The sequence below is a fragment of the Neodiprion lecontei genome, chromosome 5 (genome assembly GCF_021901455.1).
Source record: "Neodiprion lecontei isolate iyNeoLeco1 chromosome 5, iyNeoLeco1.1, whole genome shotgun sequence".
NCBI lineage: Eukaryota > Metazoa > Arthropoda > Insecta > Hymenoptera > Diprionidae > Neodiprion > Neodiprion lecontei.
Genome location: NC_060264.1, coordinates 3,525,093 through 3,545,715, shown reverse-complemented (window position 1 = coordinate 3,545,715; position 20,623 = coordinate 3,525,093). Strand labels below are relative to the sequence as shown.

The following is a 20,623-nucleotide window of genomic DNA, read 5'->3' as shown; positions in this document are numbered from 1 at the left end:
ACGTACGAAGGTATCAGCGCGTATAATGCATACGCAATTATTTATCTTAAATGAATGCACGATCGTCCTTTCTTATTCGTATAACGTCAATACCTAAGGACCTGTACCTATATAAGATACGACCAATCCTACCGCAGAAATAAATCGAAACGGTAAACGAAGTAACCAAATATTAATCGTATTGTATGGGGGAAAAAAACCGATTTAGCAAGCCGAAGAAGGCGACTGTTATATTTTGGAATTATAAAAGTCAAGCCACTGCAATGACGAGAAATAAGAAGGTGAAATTAAAATCGACCGAAAGGCAGGAAGTGTTTCAACATAATCGTTGCAGCGTTCTGATGTAAAAAAAGGATGAATATCTGAGATATTTCTTTGAGTTTCAACGATGCACGGATTTTCCTTGTCGGAAAGAGAATACCACATACGCCATGTATAGTTATCAGTCGACGGGCAAGTGCGAATTGTTGAGGTCATTCAAGCGATAGTGATTTAGTCGACACCACGATAATTGCACAGCAAGTATAAGGCGTATTAGAACAATTCACAGGTAGACCGTTGATGAAAAGACTGGGGTAGAATGAAAGGTGTAGTTTAATACCTTGTGCCTAGGTCGGGTCCAATAGCGGTTTAGAATGGTGGTACTCGCCCCGCCTGGTAGCCAATGGAAATGCGAGTCGCCGGAGTCGTCATGGAGGCCAAACCCCCAGCCAATAAGCCTCCAAGCTGCGCATGACAACGAGGTCAGAACTGGGCCCCGCCGTTCGCCAGTTCTTTCGTAGGTGCGCATACGACAGCATCTCTGAAGCGCGTCGGTCGTGTGGAGAGTATGCTGGATACCCTTAATTTTTCGGCACCGGGATATCCATTGACTATCGTACTGGAGCTAGAACGAGAAAGGAAACGCACGTTCACGTTACAAGGGCTTAATTATTTATTGCTCAACATCGTTCAATCCTCCACCGCTTTATACTAGATTTTTCATTTTACTGTTTGATTTTTTTTTTTGGTTGTATTGTCAGGCGAAATTTTTCTCTCATTCTTATATCGTCTCGGTTCCCACTTTGTTACCAAAGGTTTTCCACTCCACTTGGTACAACGATTGATTGAAACGGTGGTGTGTAATAGTATCCAACAGTGGGCAATTGGTAAATGAGTATATATGTGCAAATGAAAGCAAGTATTCGATTACAGTGACAGTGTGTAAATGATAATAAATTGTGCATTAGACGTATATAAATGGTGATTGTGCGTGTGTAAAATATAATAAACAGGTCATGTGGTAAATGTACTTGCAAAGAAGAGGAGTTAGGATGTTGCGAACGGAGCATTTTAAAGAAGAAATGTAACAGCCCAAACGGATCCGCGAAACGTGCTGCGGCTTATAAATGAAGAAAACATTGGATCGGAACGAGGAGCTGGCAAGCGAATGAGGAGGAGGAGGAAGCGGAGGAAAAGAGGAAGAAGCAGAAGCAGTAGGTAGTAGACTCGGCATAAGACTGAGAAGAAGAAGCTCTCAAGTCGAACCCGGGGCTAATAATAGACGACGTAGGAATCGAGATATTCCCAACTCCATGCAACGTGTACAATATCAGTGTGCCTGCGCGGACGAGGATTGAATTTCGCAGGTCTTGGTACACGGGATTCGAAAATAGAGCGAGACCGTGATAAAGCGAACACTGAACTGGAAAATGGACACCAATATCGACCGTCGGTGCAATTGTACCAAAGTGCGATAGCGAAACGCGAACGTTCCTGACGTCCTCATTGGGAACCCGAAGTCGGAAGCGGCGTTGCTAGTGCTGTTTGTAACCTGAGAATATAGCTTATGTACGCCAAAGAGCGCCGCGACACCCGAGAGCAAGAGAGCACTAGCAGCACCAACATCACCAGCAGCAACAGCGCGACTCTGGAGTGACTAAAAATATCCGAATACGCGCGCGACTAGCCCACATTCATGTTCCTCGACACTGAACTACTCCTCTCTACCGTCTGTTCAACATTTTCGACTTACTACACTCGATACTCCACTGTCTCGTGAATCATCATCTACCGGTCATCATCCTCTGCCGGACTGATTTTACGATCATTGTAGTGACACCGGTCACCCTCAGCTGAAGTGATAATTGTGCATCCCACCCTGCAGGTACTTTCCGTTGCACAGCTTTGCCTGCACCTTGTATGTCCGGCGAGTGTTCGACATGGTTATCGTTCTGGGTAAAATAGTGTTACGGTTCTTGTCGTACCCTCGGATCACGTCATGATACCACCGCGTCCAGTAGCGGGAGGGTTAAACGCGATAAAAAATTCCGAATTACGGTGGGCAGGAACCGAGTGATCCACACCACGAGGCCAGCGTGTCACATTAGCTATCCGAAATCGAAGGGAGTCCAAAAGAGGGAGACGTGCCCGGAGCCCAAGGAGCATCGATATAAGACCGATTCATCAGTGTACATAATACGAAAGACAAAGTACGGGTGGTGGTGAGTAAAGGATGATCGGTGATAAGTGGACTCGATGATGAAGTGAAGGAGTGATTCGAGTCGTCGAAGAACCTCACGACGAACAGCCGAAATCGCGCGCGGTGTGAAAAAGTGCCGATCCTCAGTGCGTTGAGTGTGAACGGGACCAGGTGGGAGAGTGAAAAATATTCGCAGTACATTCACGGTGGAGGTCGGATCCAGCGGAGTTGCAAGGGGCGGAATTGGCCCCGGCGATGAGGTGATGCTTGGGTACGGGGGCGCGGGGGCGAGCTCCGGGGTTCAACAAGCCATGGGCCCCGGTGGTAGCGACTTGCTGGGTCCGGCTGGGGACTACAGCCCCCAGGGGACCCCGACGCCCTTAGGTCATGGGTCGGGGGCCCCCGTGATAGACGCCCAAACAGCCGCGAGCTACGCGACGACCGCCGGCGGACCGACGACCTACAGCCCTCAGGATAGCCCGGCAAGTTCGGCCGGCGGCGGCGGAACCAATGGACAGTTACCCAGCTTTGGGTTCACCCAGGAACAAGTAGCCTGCGTTTGTGAGGTGCGTTTGTACATTCTTTGAAGGTAGAGGTTGCCTTCGATCGATCGCGATCGATGAACGGTTTCGTTGGATGGTTAGTTTTTTTCTTCTTTCTCGATCATGTTTCATCACGAGACCTTAATCATACGTTACGCAGTATAAACGCTGGGAGCCTGAGTTCAAATGCTGATCTTTTTGGGTTCCCTTGTCGAAGCGTACCTATAGACGGTTCGGTGTTGTACCGAGTTTTCCATTTTCCCCGATTAATTTAACACCGTCTTAACTCTGACATTCGTACCACTAAATACGATGTTGAATTTCTACGACAAGCGCAGTGCAGCGGATTTCTGCGGTATCCGAAAATTGACACAGTAGTTTTTATACCTGCGTGCGACCGGCGGGGAACTTTAACCTAGGCAATGAACGAAGTATTGATTGATCATTGGAGTGACGAGTCGTAGCTATACAATGTTTGAATCAGACATTTGTCGAATGCCCGTGAAACTGAAACCAACTTGTAGTTACGTTGCAAAACGGAACAGAACCACAACTGTCTTATTTCGCACCAGTGGAATATCATGTGCTAAGAATCTAGCTTCAGGGGCCATAAATTTATAATAATCTTGGCTACATCGTGAGATGACATCTACGGAATTTGTAAAACTCCATAAATGACGTATTCACTTTATTCGCAATTGCATGACAGAATTGTGCCGAGTGTGAGAAGTTTGCCTGATTGTTAAAAACTTGTGCAGCTGTAATGTGAACGTAAATGGAATATGACTATAAAATTCAAAGGCGACAAAGACATGCAGCTCGAATTGTCTTCAACCCTGGTCTAATCTTCAAGCTCATTTTCTCAGGTCATCTTCAGATCGCACAGTAACATAAATATCCTCTATTATTGCTCAACGACCTATGATTAGACTTTTGAATTTGCAAAGTCGTATAGCCATCGTCGTTTTGTACAAAGACTCATTGCATTATCGACGGGCTAAGAAACGTTTGCGTAAACCATCAAGTTCATCAGTAGAGAGAGAGAGAGAGAGAGAGAGAACTCCGCCTGCATGGTATTCGTCTCCGAAGATTGCATGCACGCATGCATGCAAAGCCCCACGTTCAATTTCGCGTTTCATTTAGTATACAGGCATAAGAAAATCCCCAGGCAGGGATATAATGGTTTACACAATTCCCGGTACGCCAACTAACCTATACACAAAGAACACGATGGGCATTGATTGTTTACACAGTCATACTCGGTCGATGTAAAATTGGCACCGATTACCTATAAGCTATGCCATGCCGCCAGTCGGCAAGCGTAATCCGGTAATTCAATCGAGGCCACCACTCTAGTCACGTCACGTGACCCTTGGTATCGAGATAAATTAAGGGGTCTCATCCACCATGTGTTACATGGCGTATGGAAAACGGTTGCATGCCATTAAACTTGAAGCCATCAAGCTTCCAAGCTCTCATCTTTCTCCTGCTTCCTCTGTACTTTGGTGACACGATTCTCCTATACAGTCTGATTATTTCCATCTTATTTGACTCTTGTACCGCTCTCAGACTTCCCTACAAACCGTAAAAAATGGAGCACCGAATTTAATACCGTTCAAATGGTTCGGTATCCGATTTCAAAACTGTTATTCATCCTTCGCAAGGAGTTATAAAGTGCTGTATCATCCGTCAATCACCGCTGCAAAAGATCTTCAATTCGTTACCAAACAGTCCAACAATGGACTGCGCATTGCTAGTGAATTTAGATTACTGTTAGATCAGAACCTTGAAATTTTTGTGTTTGGGTTTCTGCCACTGTGATATTTGCCACAAATGCATGACGACTGCATTCGCGGAGAAAAGTCCGGGGCGAATAGTTGAAAAGCGAGATCCTAGCCGTTTCCAAGTTTTCCCACAGCACCTACAATCAGCTCTGAATATTTATTTATAACCTCCCCCCAATAAAGCTTTCGTCACCTGTCAACCCTGTTTGTGCCGTTCCCTGTGCTATACCGAAGCGGACTTAATGCAGCACTTGGAGTGTTGGACGTGTGAAAACGTTCTCGGGTTTGTGTATACACGTACCAAGTAAACGGTTTGGTACGCTCGCGACTATTTACAGCCACTATTTCAACCGGTAATAATTATAGATCTTAACCCTTCCCTCTCCTTTGCATGGGCTTTGCCGTACCACGCAGCCTCGGCACCTGGATCCCATTGTTTCATCACGCCGAGGCCCTTCTACAAGTACACTCATCTCTACGCCCATACTCAACAAGCACTCTCATTACACTCCCGACTTGTTGAGATACTCGAGTACCATTAGACGTCATTTTTTAAATATTGGCACTTAGTGGAAAGGAGTATAACTGCTCCGTCCATTCCTGATGTTCCATTACTCCCCAGTTTTTGTTTTCTTTGGTTTCTCCTAACGTGAAAGATCGATAAGAAGAATGACATCAATAATCGATACCTCGCGGTGTTGCACGAATAACAAGGCGAGGAGAATAAATAAAACCTTGCCGTTTCTGGCATAATACGTATCAGCATTGAGATTTTTAGGTCACGATGACTGACATTTGATCCGAATAGATCTTCCGTTCGGCGAGTTTTAAATCCCTGCATATCGCGGAGTGATTTACGGTTCGGATCATCACAAGAACCACGTACCAGCTACATCCTCTTCGTGTATTAATACTATTAATACATTTTTTTCCCCTTCGTACGAATTGAATCATCGGGCATATACGCGGTTATTACTCTCTTTCTCTCTCACTCGAAATTCATTTCGTACACGAATCTCTCGGACTTGACGTTGCTTTGAAGATTCGGTATTTATTGCTATAACTAGAATCACACGATACAGCTGCCTGCGTGATATTACAATTAGAGTTAATTGCGTAAAATCGAAATATTAACGACAAGCTGACAGATCCCTGGAATATTTGTATATTCTTTACTAATTTTTCACGTCTCATTTTTATATACCCATTTGTTCGGATCGGCGTAAGCAAACGATGAATCAATTCCGGAATGAATAGATCGGATCTACTATTTGAACGCATTAAAGGGCGGGAAAACACCGCAGTTGTTGATGAATAATTGGAGCAACATGATCGGAACGGAATTACCCTCGCGGAATTCGGGCGCGGCCCCAATCGGTTGCAAATAAATAGAAAAGAGGTTGACCGTCATTCGGTTTCAACACCGATGCTGCTGATCACCTGCAGCTGAGTTACACGAGCTAATCTACCTGAGGCACATGTCACTTGGTTAAAGTAACGTCAGCGTGCCGACCGAATTAAGGAGCAATTAGTCGTACATTTTACGCTATTCTTATTTTTCTTTCTCTTTCTCTTTCTCGCTCTAAAATAGATAAACGAAAATAGAACTCGGGCACAAATTATTTCAATAACATCAATTCGCGTAAGAGATAATTTATACTTGCCGTTTTCACGTACAATCATCGTTGCCGCGAATCGAAATACACACATAATATTTCATTCCTCAAGATAATTGGCAAACGTTTTAGCCACGTATACATACATATACAGGGAGCATTAGGTATGACAAGCGTGATCAATCACTGTTCTGCGATAAATTAAATTAGAAGAAATGAATGGACGAATAGAGCGAGAGAGAGAGAGAGAGAGAGAGAGTGGAAAGAGAACAGGGTGCAAAATAAGTGGGAAAACATCGGTTTAAAATTATACCTCATCGCATATCGAGTATCATTGTATACAGTTTTCCAATTTTTACCTTCGCAACAAGACTTTTTTTTTTATATATACACCCATCACTTATTTATCGTATTATGTTCAATATCGAGTACATAACGCGCTGCATGTGTAGAATATAATGGCTGAAAATAAACCCCGGGAATAGCTTATAATAATTTCTGTATATATATTATACACACATTTTTTTAGCCAATTTTTATTATTACACTATCCAGCGCATCTCACATATGTTTATAACCTACAGGGTATATAAAATCGCAGTATACGTATACATAATACATGCATAGTATACACGGATATTGTAAATATCTATACGTTAATACACGACTTAATGTCTATAAGATATATGACCTTTACGATTTAGGTAATCGCGGCAAGTAAAATTATGTATATATCTCGTGTCGATACATTAGATGAGGAAAAATTTCAGCCTCTTCGTCGTCTGATAACCTCTCCCGTCCCCCCCCCCCCCCCCCCCCAGATCTAATTTCAAGGATGAAAAATGACCGAAACTATAAATTATGATTTTATATAAGTGATTTTACAAAAATTACGTATGAATATTGTTATATATAATATATATTTTTTTTATCATCCTAACGAAACCTAATAGAGAAAGACAAACTCAAAGAAGAAACTACAGTTATTGTATTATTTAGATGTATATATATATATATATTTATTATACTATCGCACTATATCTATTCACCTATACATTTATATATGTGTATATAATATATATATATATATATATATGTGGTCGTTGCACACGTTAGCTCCTTGCCCGCGTCACACGAAAATAATTGTTTTTCTTCAAAAATATGCGTACATTAATAATTGAATATCGTCTATATAAATGGAAAGACAAATTTTCTTTTCGGCTATAACGAATGATGGAACAATTGAAGTGGCAGAAAAATAATTTCCAATAAGCCCGAAAATTGTCGTTGTCGAAAATTAAAAATTAATTGAAAAAATAATAGAAAACCGGCAAACAATGTCGAATTAAAACTATGCAAATAAATGGCAAAAAAAAAAAAATTTCATTAACTTAATGGTACAATATATACCTATGTATTGTATACTTATCGTGTGACGTGGACGCTAGTTGTCTTGTATACAGCGAAAAAGAAATTAGCTAAAACTAGAATGAAAAGTAAAAGGAAACAAGAGAAGAGGGAAAAAACTTAAATTGAAACGGAAGAATTGTATATCTGGTAAATTTTTCAAAATAACGAAATAATCGTAAGAGAGAATAGAAAAAAAAAAAAAAAAAAACTTGACGAAAGGACGGGAGAAAAAATTGCTTTATCACGAAATTTCAATTCTACATACATATACATGATGAAATTTCGATGCGTTGCATCGTGTGAAAAAAAAAAGAAAAGAGAAAAAAGAGTTTGAAAAAATAGAGAAAGCGAATAAAGCGAAAAGTACCCGGCTAAGCGGTAGATTGATTTTCGAATCGAGATGAAAAGATACAAGATAAACTAGATTAATAGGAGGTCGCGTTTTCGTCATTTCGACTAACAGTGTGCCCCTCCTGTCTATCGTCTTCAAGGCGATGGTGTCGTCTGTACAGGTTCTCCAGCAAGCCGGGTCCGTCGAACGCCTCGGAAGATTTTTGTGGTCCCTGCCGGCGTGCGCGAGATTGCACAGGCACGAGAGCGTCCTGAAGGCGAAGGCGATCGTCGCCTTCCACCGCGGCAATTTCAAGGAGTTGTACCGGATACTCGAGAGCCACACTTTCAGCCCTCACAACCACCCCAAACTCCAGGCGCTCTGGCTGAAGGCCCACTACATCGAGGCGGAACGACTGCGGGGAAGACCTCTCGGTGCCGTCGGTCAGTATCGATTTATATCACCCCGCCTTTGTCGCCCCGGACGAAACGAGTAGTTCTTTTTTTTTTTTTTTTTTTTATTATTTCTTTTTATTCGAAGATAAGGAAGATAAGGAATCGATACTCAATTATTCAATCGATTTCAGCTTTCGGTTTATCCTTTAATCCGGTTCGACCCTTTTCACAATCGTCGTTTTTTTCACAATCCATATTTTTTATCAAACAGGCAAATACCGCGTTAGACGCAAGTTCCCTTTGCCGAGGACGATATGGGACGGCGAAGAGACCTCTTACTGTTTCAAAGAAAAATCCCGTAGCGTTTTGAGGGAGTGGTACGCGGCGAATCCTTACCCCTCGCCGAGGGAAAAACGCGAGCTTGCCGAAAGTACCGGACTGACGACGACCCAAGTTAGCAACTGGTTTAAAAACCGAAGACAAAGAGACCGGGCAGCGGAACACAGGTGAGTTTTTTTTTTGTATTTTTATTTTTGTTTTTCTTATTACGTTTTCTTTCAACCAGAACAGTAATTTACGCAACGCGTTCTTTCACGCACGTTTTCCGTACAAAAAGTAAGTATGCTGGTGCGCATGCGCCTAATCGGTGCGTCGATTATTTTTGGTTGTTCTTAACGTTTTTGTCCGCCGAAATTGCTTGAAATTCTCAAATGAATGAAACGATGTGCAAAAGAAAATTTTAAAAAAAAAAAAAAAAAAAACTTTATATCCAATCCGACGTTCCTTCGACGTTTGACGAACAATTAATACCGCTATCAATACGTCGCGATATATGAATTTCAAAAAATTCCGTGTGCGTTTGCAGAAACTCGACAAGACATTACGACGAGTGAGAATGGTCGGAAAGTCTCGGATTAGACATTCCGTCGACGTTTTTCCGACGATCGTTGTATCTCCGTTACCGACGTCGACTCTTCGAATAGTAAATCTGAAAAATGTCTATCCGACATTGAGTGTTGACCGGGTATACGCACCAAACGAAAAACCAAAACTTACACGTTTCAGTTCTCTATTATCCTTCACAGTTTCACTTGTACTGTTTGATATTGACCATGTCAATATTTCCATCATGCTTCTAGAATTCTAATATTCACACGAAATAAGACTTACTATAATTTACTGTGAAGAATATCATTTTTTTAAACGAATACTTGTCATTTTCTTAAATTCTATCGTGACAATATCGCACACTTCGATAGAACGATACACGGAACAATTACGATTTTTACCTTGTTCTTCTTCCCTACACTGATTGTGAGAGAAATTTTTAGTTCCGGTTACCGCTCAGTCATTAGCTATTTTTATTTTTTACCACAATCCAAAAATATAGTTCTAGGCAGAAAATGAAAATTAGTTTTCTAGCTGTTACCGGAGAGTCTAGTATCCGTTACTATTCTTTCTCATTACGATCACTGTTGCTAGATTTTCTTGCAACTGTTGCGAAAATTTAACGCTCGTGCAACGATAAATTGACGTTAAAGCCTTGTTTGACTAAAAAAGTAGATTAAACCTCAGAAACTGATTTTGCATTGCAATAACCAAAAAAGGATCGACGATAACGTAAAACGGTTAGGCGTACCTCGTTTTTCGTAATCCCAACGATATTCAAACAGTTTTTTTTAACAGTTTTTTTTACAATAAAAAATGAAATTTTTCTCAGTATACTTTCGAACTAAAACATGCTAAAAACTTTGATATATTTTTACCGTTCATTCGCACAAACTGTTTCTCACAATCAGTGTTATACTATACGAGTTAATTCAACTTTTAAGTGTGTACGAAAATCAGGCAAAATTAGAACCACGATGACGATGATGATGACTTAGTTAATCGAGTATAAAAAAATTTCTTTCACCTATTAATTGATTCTTGAAATACTCCCGTTTCAAATTTTTATTTTATCCAAAAGTTTCGGGGGCGATTCATGACACGTGAAATCTTTCGCTAAATGATTTCTCTCTCTCTCTCTCTCTCTCTCTCTCTCCTCTCTGGATTTTGACCGCTCGAGGCTAATATAATAACAATCGTGGCAACAACGCCCACATCGATACGTACTTACGCCCTATCCCGAGGGGAACGAGGAGTTAACCAGCTCTCCCCGTGTTTCCCCATGGGTTTCACCGATGTACGTATACGCTCGACGCAGTCGGTATTTACACACGGGCATCGACAGCTTCCTCCTCCCGTCAACCCTAGCAGCAGCAACAGCAACAGCATCGAGCCTTATCTCGCGATACGAACGAGCAGATTGCTTGACGCATGAAATGAATTATTGGCTCGACGGAATCACGAGCGACGCGCCTCGTGATGTTTAATTAATTACACATGCTCGGAGGATCTCTTTTTAAATTATACATGCACGTTTTACGTGAAAATAATCTATGCATGTGGGTAAAAATTTACAAATATTGTAAAACAGGGATTGTTTGGGATTGCAATATGTCGGTAGCAAATGTCAAAAACGCGAAATTTCAATTTATCAGGGTATTTTTAAATGTGGAAAGCCGAAACGTAGAATCGTTAGTGTCTTAATACATTTTATTCATTCCGATGATTGTATACTTTGTACACAGGCTTTTTGTACTCACAACTTTCTAAATTATTTTCGAATTTTTTATATCGTTGCTTTTAAAGTTAATTAAGACATCGATGTAAAACTCGATGTGAAAATTTTTCGAATATCGGCAATAGGATTTTACGATAGTGAAATAGGAAAAAAATTATTTTTATTGTTATATTACGTGTGAAAGCGTTATTAAAAAAAACATATGTATGTATACACATTTTATCAAACTTTCCAACCGAGGATCGTATCTTTAATCGTGACTTCAGGATATTCGGAGATGGAAAAAAATTGTACGATTCGCGTAACAATGAATTTTGTGTACAAAAAATGATTATATCGCAGATTAAGAATTATAGAAAATTTCAGCAGTAAACCGCTACGTAGCAAAACATATGCAACATTTCAAAAGCTTGAGATCTATATACAAAATTGTCGTGCAAACTTGCACTGAGAGAAATTTTTATTTTCGGTTACCGCTCAGTCCTTAACTATTTTCATTTTTTACCACAATCGAAAAACACAGTTCTGGATAGAAAATGAAAATTAATTTTCGAGCTGTTACCGGAAAGTCTGGTATCCGTTACTATTCTTTCTCATTACGATCGCTGTTGCTATATTTTCTTGCAACTGTTGCGAAAGTTTTTTTCAACGATACCTGTTTTACCCAATTTTTCTAGTTACCGTAACAAATGAAATTTTTCTCAGTCTACAGCTTTTCGTTTCAGGGCAAACTTTTCCGTAACGTATCTCACATGGCGTAAACCGAGGTGTACGGGTGTACCTATAAAGAGGCAAAAGCTGTCGCGGTGAACCACGTGCAGAAACGGGTGGTATCCGGCTTTTGTAAGCCTTACGTTTGCCTTTTTCCGTGAGTTTTTCGTTTCGGTGAGAGAAGGGTAGGCGCGGTGTATAAACTACGCCTAGGCGGCGGTGGCGGCGAGTTATTACGACTCGAAGAATAAGATCGTGAGACAACAACGAAAAAGAGAGAGGAAAAGAGGGGGTGGAGGAGGGCTGCAGGGAGCCCTTGGAGTTTCTACGGTAGTTAGCGATTGTTCAAACAACCCTTTGCCAGCGGTAACCGCGGCTTTTCCTTTTGACGCGACCTGCAGCGAAGCGCTCCTCTTAAAACAATAACAACCGGCCCAGAACGAGCTTCGGTCAGGCCCAGGCATGGCGCATCCTTGGGATGCGAAGGAGGTTCACCATCCACGAGTAGATTTCCTCGAGTAGGCCTAAAATTAGCATAGGCTTCATCCGCAAACAATTCCGCTGGGAAACCTTAGGAAATCACTGCTCGCCAAAACGGCCTTCTGGGGTTTTGTTGTCAAACTGTGTGCTCAATGCCAGCGGGTATATATAATTATTGTTGAGGGTTGAGAGGTTCGAGGAGGAGGACTGTACCGGTCACGGAGCCTGGATACAAGGAGAAGGATCGCAGTGTACGTACTTGAAAAACGGGCGAAAGTTTGAAGAAAGATCTTTCTAAGCTGTAGAGGCGCTAAATTTAGCCAATGTCAGATTTTTTTAATTTCAGGAAGTATTTACAGGAATTTCAGGAATTTTTTTCAACTCGTTCAGAACGAGTTTCGAAAATTTTATAGAGGTATTAGGTATGCGTGCATTAGGTTCTTACATGTTTTAGAGTCAATTTTAACGGAGTGTAAAAAGGTGAATATATTCACAGCGCGCAAGGTTTCTCAGTTGATATTTGTAGCATAGCGTACGAATTTTTCCGGCATCATCTACTTGCAAATACCAGCAAATTTTCATAGGATTTTTCGTTAATATCTCGATTTTAAAAGAAGATAAATCATTTTTTAGAATCATGATCCAAAACGAGCAGTTTATCAACATGAAATTTAGAGCGTGTCTCACTCCCAGATGAGAATTTGAGAAGAATCCCGTGACGATGTGTGAAAAAATTAAAAAAAAAAAAAAAAACGTGCCAAAATTCAAACAAACTGTAGGATAAACCTTGCGCGCAACTTTGAAATATCAAAATCAACGAAAAATGCATACAAAGTTTGATTTCTCAACGAATCGCGGTACGCAGACTCATAAAAACCAAAGCCTTTCGACACCCGGAAACTATTTCCGTCCCAAAATCGATACTCACGATCTAATCACCGGTTGTTTCGTACCGCACTGTAAATCAATTTTCGGTACCGATAGTAAATAAAAAAAAAAACGCTATTCAACCCCATCCGACGATGCATCATGCGATGCAGGGATAATCGAGAATCGGTAGTTTCGCCTGCTGCAGGTGTATTACACGCGCAAACATCGTTATCATCCGCAAGGTACCAAACTAATCCGCAATGTACCCAACACACGTGCGTATTTGCGTACATCGCTCGCGTTGTTACATCGACGGGAAGTTATATTATACCGAAGTATCGGTCGGTCTTCCGAACCGGTTCGAAACGACCGGCTCAACACGTGGAGGATATACGCGATGACGATGACGAGGACGACGAAGGAAGTGGGAAGCACCACCGAGTCGGTCCGCGGAACTGACGTACGTGTTGCGGGGAAGGGTTTAAATGTACATACGCATGCGTGCGTGTGTGTTTAATGTACACAAGCATAACAATATTATATATCTGGCCTCGCGCTTTACGGCTTCTGTGTACATTTTCCCATAGATCAAAAAACCGCATGCAGACCCGATGGTGCGTTGTACCATATATATATATAGATGTGTGTAAAGATACGCGTCGTATGACGGAGTCACATCGTCGTTCCACTTTTGTTGCTCTGCGAGTTATAGTTTTTATTTTAGATTGATTTTTTATTTTTTCTTGACTAATTTTATTTTCGTCTCCGTTATAAAATCGTCGTTATCGTTATCGGTGCATTCTACTGCCGATGTTTTTTCGTTTTCATTTCATTTTTCTTTCTTCTCCCTCTCTCTCTCTCTCTCTCTCTCTCTCTCTCTGTCTCTCTCTGTGTCTCATTTGTATCATATTATAATAATACATGGCTTATACCGTCAGAAAAATTTCATTAATTTGTAGAGTTACCGTACAATTACAGGATAATTATTCCTAAGTACGGATCGTTATAGGTAACGTAACGTTCAAATAATTTCGATCTGATAAAAAAAAAACGATACACTGTACTTAGATGAAATTCGATACAATATTGACGAAGCGATCATGCAACTGTTTAAACAAGCGCATCAATCTTTAAATTATCAGAATAATCTCACACTCCCATGAATTATATACATTTTTTTTTTACATAAGTATATTTATGTATAACTTTTCATTGTAATTTTTCCTACAAGCATAGAAGAAAAAAAAAAAAAAAACTTCAACCGATTGTATAAATGAAATCTCACTCTCGTCAGTGTTCGTATTTGTATATGACATATATATATATATATATATAGACGATACGATATATCGCATACGTATGCGAGTCGGTGAATCTCAGCGTTTTCTAATCGCCTCTTCCTATCAAATATTTACAGTTACCGAGACGCGGGTTGTAACGCGAGCCTGCATCACCCGTAGTGCGAGAATTGTTTTTCTACTTCTTCTTCTTCTTCTCCGTCTTTTTTTCTTTCTTCCCGTATTTGACTCCTTACTACCCGCTTAGTTGTATTTATTTTTATTTATTTACTTTGTTTTTTTTTTTTTTACAATTTCTTTTTCTCTCTACCCCCTTTGTTGACTTTTCCGTATCATTGATATCTGCACGCGAGCCTCGAGCTGCACGGTTATAATACAGCAATGCGAGTCGCACACTCCAACGGTTAGTCATGTTTAATATAATATGATATACATATATATACATATACATATGTATACATATACATATATATATATATATATATATATGTAATATATTCATCCGCACGCATGCCATGCAAACGGAGCAAAGTTGCAACGGATGCAATTTGCGCTTGCTTCGCCACGTCGACGAGATGCTGCATTAAATCCGCTGCTTCTGTTCTTTGTGTTGGTGTTGTTTTTTTTTTTTTTTTTTAATTTTTTAAAAATTGTATATACATATATAGATATATATATATAATACCGCGCTGTTCATATGCATATTTATACGAGGTAATATGTGTTAATGAATTGTCCATCATTGACAGAAACCAAAATCAATGATACGACAATTTTTTGTAAGTAATTATTAAATTATTGAAAAATTTGATTACTTATGAGAAATTTCTTGGTTCAATTTCGATGATACGGTGTACGTATAAATAAGAGGAGAAAAAGTACAACGTTCGCATCGTAGCAATGCGGCTACACACTGAGAAAAATTGAGTAAAACAAGTGTCGTTTAAAAAACTGTTTGAATATCGTTGGTATTACGAAAAACGAGGTACGCCTAACCATTTTGCGCTATCGTCGATCATTTTTTGGTAATTGCAACGCAAAATCAGTTTTTAAGGTTTAATCTACTTTTTTAGTCAAACAAGGCTTTAACGTCAATTTATCGTTGCACGAGCGTTAAATTTTCGCAACAGTTGCAAGAAAATCTAGCAATAGTGATCGTAATGAGAAAGAATAGTAACGGATACCAGACTTTCCGGTAACGGCTAGAAAACTAATTTTCATTTTCTACCGAGAACTATATTTTTCGATCATGGTAAAAAATTAAAATTAGTCAAGGACTGAGCGGTAACCGGAACTAAAAATTTCTCTCGGTGCAGCTATACCGTATACACGTAGGTTCATACATCTTTACTCAAAAATATAATGGCTTTCCTTTGAGACGTAGATTTAAAGGGATGGAGAAAAAGAAGAAGAAAAAGAAAAGAAAAAAAAATAAAGAAAGAAAGAAAGAAAGACCGAGCCGGAATCACACCGACCACGAGTTTCAGTGCCGCAGTGCTGCACCGTTATGCATAGACATCGAGATCATCGGCGGGTATTTAATGCGGTTTCCATTGAAGTTTTTAACTGCGATTCTTGTACGTGTACGTGTAGTACACTCATCATGTGAAATAATTGTGGCTGACGCGGCTGCAGCTAGTCCTGAGCATAGGTATAAAAGTTGTGCCAGGTGGCTGCAGACCTCAGCTCTCTTTTCCCTCTTTTACCCTGAAAAACCGTTTTCTCACCACCGCGGTGTTATTTTGTTTTGTTTTATTTGATTTTTTTCTATTTATTTTCATCTCATCTCGCGCGGTTCGTTTCTTTTACTGTTCCTTTTGAAATTCTACTATTTTCCCTGTGACGCGTTATATATGTATACATATATATATATATAATATATATGCTATATGAAACATACATAAAAGTAATGTTTACGCTTACGTTATACTTAGTATAACACTATATATATATATATATATATATATATATATATATATATATATGTATATAGGAAGAAAACGAAATCTAGCGTGTAGAAAAGCTGCGATGCAAGGTGCGGTAGGAAGATTTAAGATTTTTATGAGCTTCCGAAAAGAAGGGTTCAAAAACCAAAAAAATAAAACTAATGTACAAGAAGTTGGAAAGAAAGTAAAAAAAAAAAAAGACAACCGCGGCCTAACCGGATATATTTTCTTAAAGTTTATTTTTTCACACACTTTTTGATTATCTGTATAATGCTAGACAAGTCTAAGCGGCCATCGTGTTTCCTTTGCTGCAACGACGTCCTCAAATCTTTGTTATGTGTAATATTTCTAGATATAAGTCACAAAATTTCTTGGATCATAATTCATACCAAGAGTTAAAATCATCCGTTGAAAAATTATTAACATATTGTAATTCAACGAAGGTGCGTTTACTCAAGCTTCAACTTGTCGTTTCGGAGTAAAATTTATATATCGCCATCAGAACATGGAATGATTTTTAACCGATTTTATAATCATCCAGTTTATTAGAACCTGATTTTTGAATGATAATTTCTTTTTTCTACAATTTTTCTTCCGAATTTGGCACATTTTCTTTCATTCGTTTCCCGATAAACGTTTAATCCAAAAATTGTCGTATAATGAATATGGTTTTTCATACATATATATCTGTACCCGTGGCCAATCCACACACACACACACAAACATCAGTGTCGTTATGATATTTAACGGTATATATATACATATATATATACATGTGTGAACGCGAGATCGAAACCCGATATGGTTGAGATTTTTTTCCGAGGTGTTATGTAACTCCTAGATTCGTTGAGGCAGGAAGTTACACTAAGGTAGAAACATATACATATAAGTTTACAACGGTACTGGTATAATAACAATAATCCCTGCACGTATGCAGAGATATTTTGGCAATACATAATATTTTCATACCGCGAAATCGAGACGTGTTTTCATCGCTCGATGAGGGCAAAGATGAGAGACGATGATTCCGACCTGCCGCTATAACCAGGAGAAAAATCAAACCGCTTTGTATCGAAGGCGACACCCCGTATACCATAACACATACCTATAACTGTGCGAGTCGGTTCGTTCGTTTATCGCACACACTGCGCATAGATAAGTCAAAAATAATAAATAATACCCGCCTCTGCAGCAGGCCGGAGCCTCTCTCTCTTTCTCTCTCTCTCTATCTCTATCTCTCTTTCTCGGCAGGGTGTTTCGTCTGTCTCATAATCGGCTAACAATAACAACTCACCGCTGGTCTCGCCTCGGCAAAATCTGACTTCGTATGTGTTGTAATCGTGATAATGCACCAACGGCTGCAATGGCTCTGTTACGTCATCATTGTTTCACGCATCCCGGTCCTTGATTCTCGAAATCGTACTTCGGCGTTCCAGAAACTGCAACAATGACGAGTCTTTTTTAAAACTGCCAAGGCGTCGACAAAGTAATTCAAGGTTTTTCGTGTCCCGGGTGAATAGTTAATTTTGAAAACATGATTTTTGAGTATTTTTGAAGTCTAGGAATATGGTTATGACCATAAAAAGTCATGTTTTTCGCGCATTCCTACAGTTCTGAGACATCGAGGTAACAAGCTATCATTTTCTTTCTTCGAAATGTATTTTTCTCTTGAAAAACACTGAATAGTTGTATTTTTGAAAAATTATTCGGATAATTCAATCAATCCAAGTGGAAAAGTTTTCTCATAACGAGAAATAAAAAATGTATTTTTCACAATTGAAAAACAAAAAAAAAGCAAAAACCTGCCAAATCGTACCTTGATTTTAATGGTGGATAAAAAAAATACGTGTCGCTTAGTTTTCAGTCTACCGCAACATATTAAGAAAGAAATCAAATCGGAGAGATCTATCCGAGATACCTGCCTTGTAAGAAGAGTATAAAAGACCCTGTAACTTGGAATCGAATAATCGTCACAAGTTAACAATACTGGGATTCACCCATTTATAAGCATGTGAAAAGTTTTAACACTTCACTTCAAGCTGTTTCCCGGCCGACTGTGGGATAGTATTATGATTTTCATTTCTGATGCATTACGCAGGTTGAGGAGGTACACCCATCGAGGTATATCCTTGTGGAGTATGTACATTACACAAATGCGTTCATGCCTGCCAACCAACCAGCCGGCCGATATCACACATGAAGGTATGGTCGCGTATATTGATGGGTAGACGACTGCTGCAGTGGCAGACAAATATGTGTATAATACATACGGTAGGTATAAGGTACACCGGGATACGTGGGTCGTGCATTAGTAGCGTTTTGTTGACACAGAGAGACGGGATGCAGGAGCCATTATCGAACCCCCTGAATGTCTCCTTCTTCTCCTCCCCCTCCTCCCTCACCGCCCTTTGCGCACCCTGATGCAAGCCGCGGTCGCGGGGGCGCGTCTAGACTTCAAGAGTCCAAGTCAAATTCCGAACGTTGCGATTGACGATGAAGTTAAAAGTCGGACAGTTTTATTCCCTGGATCCGTACTGGAATTGGTACGGTAGTGAGTAATGTCAGAACGGAGAAAAAAGACGCGAGACCAATGAAACGAAAAGGGAATGATCGGAACCGACTGAACGGTGAATGCGAAAATGGAAAGAAGAACTGGAACCGACTACTGCAAGAGGTCTTTACACTCAGCTGCAAAAAGAGTTGGTTGAAGAATCATGGTGAGGTATAAAACTGCCGCAAAAAAGTCCGCGGAAAACTTGTCCAATAATGGATTGAAAATTTTCGATGAAGGAAAGGTGAAATAGTGTCTCCGCAGAGATGCGATCGAATTGGAAAGGGATACGGAATGGAATGGAAGTACGTACAGTCAGTCGGCGTGTGCGCAGGATCGGCGCAGATGGAAAGTTGCGTGGAGGTTTGCGGAGTGTTCGTTCGGGGGATGGATGGATGGATGGATGGATGGATGGGATGAAAAGCGGAGGGAATAAGGGGCGTACCGACCTACCAACCACCCCAGAAACGTTAGTAAAGGTTACGCCAATATTGACACTCGACGACGACATCCCGAGGGAAAGCCGGCGACACAGGAGCCAGCCAGAGCTGATGGGCTGGCGCTGCTGTATGCGTTGCACACCCACACGTATACGTGGGTACGGTCCAACACAGCTATATACACACCACCCACTTCATCCATGAGGAGAGGAGAGGAAAGGAGAGGAGGGTTTGATGGCGCCTCTGCAGATCCCCGACGCAAACCTCACTATTTTTTCGGCTCTATTTGCGCTACCTTTACGTATAAATACACACACCAGCAGTTTCGCATATTATAAATATTGTACGTATGTGACTATGTGCATGGGACTTCCAAAGCATGGAGACCAGCTAGATAAGGAACAGGAACTGAAATCGATGAATCGACAAAACTTTTCACAGTAATCGTACACGTTAGGTTTATTTATTTTTAGTACCACTAACGTCGCTAGTGTTCCTTTTGCACCGAAGTGTCATCGGATATAGGGATGCCCAAGATCGACTGATCGATGATCTTGCAATGTGATTCGTAGAAGGTTTTTCACTGCTACCTTCTTATTTCGGGCAGCAATTCGTATAGATGGAGTTCCTACTCCTTATGTAGTCTCCATGTTCCAAAGTTTGGCTTTTGTTCGCGCGAATTTTAATCGCCATTTGCTGTACGGCATGATCAGAGCACTTGGATCCTTCCTCAAGATTTTATTACGCAGTGTTCTCGATCCTGATCTACAGAGTCTGTGTAAGGAATGCTCGAAAGGATTTCCTGGAATGACGGAAATTTTTCAAGTAACGCCCGATGACGACGATTATAATATTAATGGTTCAACCGAGTTCTAAAATTACTTCACTGGGGCAGGCTGGAGGATATAATTTGCTGCACCGTCAAAGAGCACGAGCTTAAAGTTCGCGGCTCATCTGCAGCTGATAGAGCCTGCAGTCCCAACAGCCAGAGATACCTACACAACGCTACAATACGCGTCGTCTCTATATAGACGTTGGCGCATGCTGATGAGTTTATAGGAGAGCCCAAGGGGGAAGAAGCTGAGAACTAACTCCCGAGGGATCGGGTTACCGGTGAGCAACTGGTCAGGAATCTGTCTAGAAATCTAGACGACGTATCGTA

At 40.5% G+C, this 20,623-nt stretch overlaps 1 protein-coding gene across 2 annotated transcripts in view; it reads left to right on the top strand.

The window, feature by feature from the left end:
• The first annotated feature begins 773 nt into the window (after window positions 1-773).
• LOC107217445 (homeobox protein SIX1) overlaps window positions 774-20,623 on the top strand; it is a 34,610-nt gene continuing 14,760 nt past the window's right edge. The window contains exons 1-3 of one of the 2 annotated variants that reach the window (XM_046740262.1): window positions 774-3,027; window positions 8,326-8,587; window positions 8,811-9,045. In XM_046740262.1, coding sequence (XP_046596218.1) covers window positions 2,725-3,027; window positions 8,326-8,587; window positions 8,811-9,045 — 800 coding nt within the window. In that variant the 5' untranslated portion in view covers window positions 774-2,724. Of the gene's footprint in view, window positions 3,028-8,304; window positions 8,588-8,810; window positions 9,046-20,623 lie in introns of both variants that reach the window. The other variant, XM_015654976.2, reaches the window with a different exon arrangement.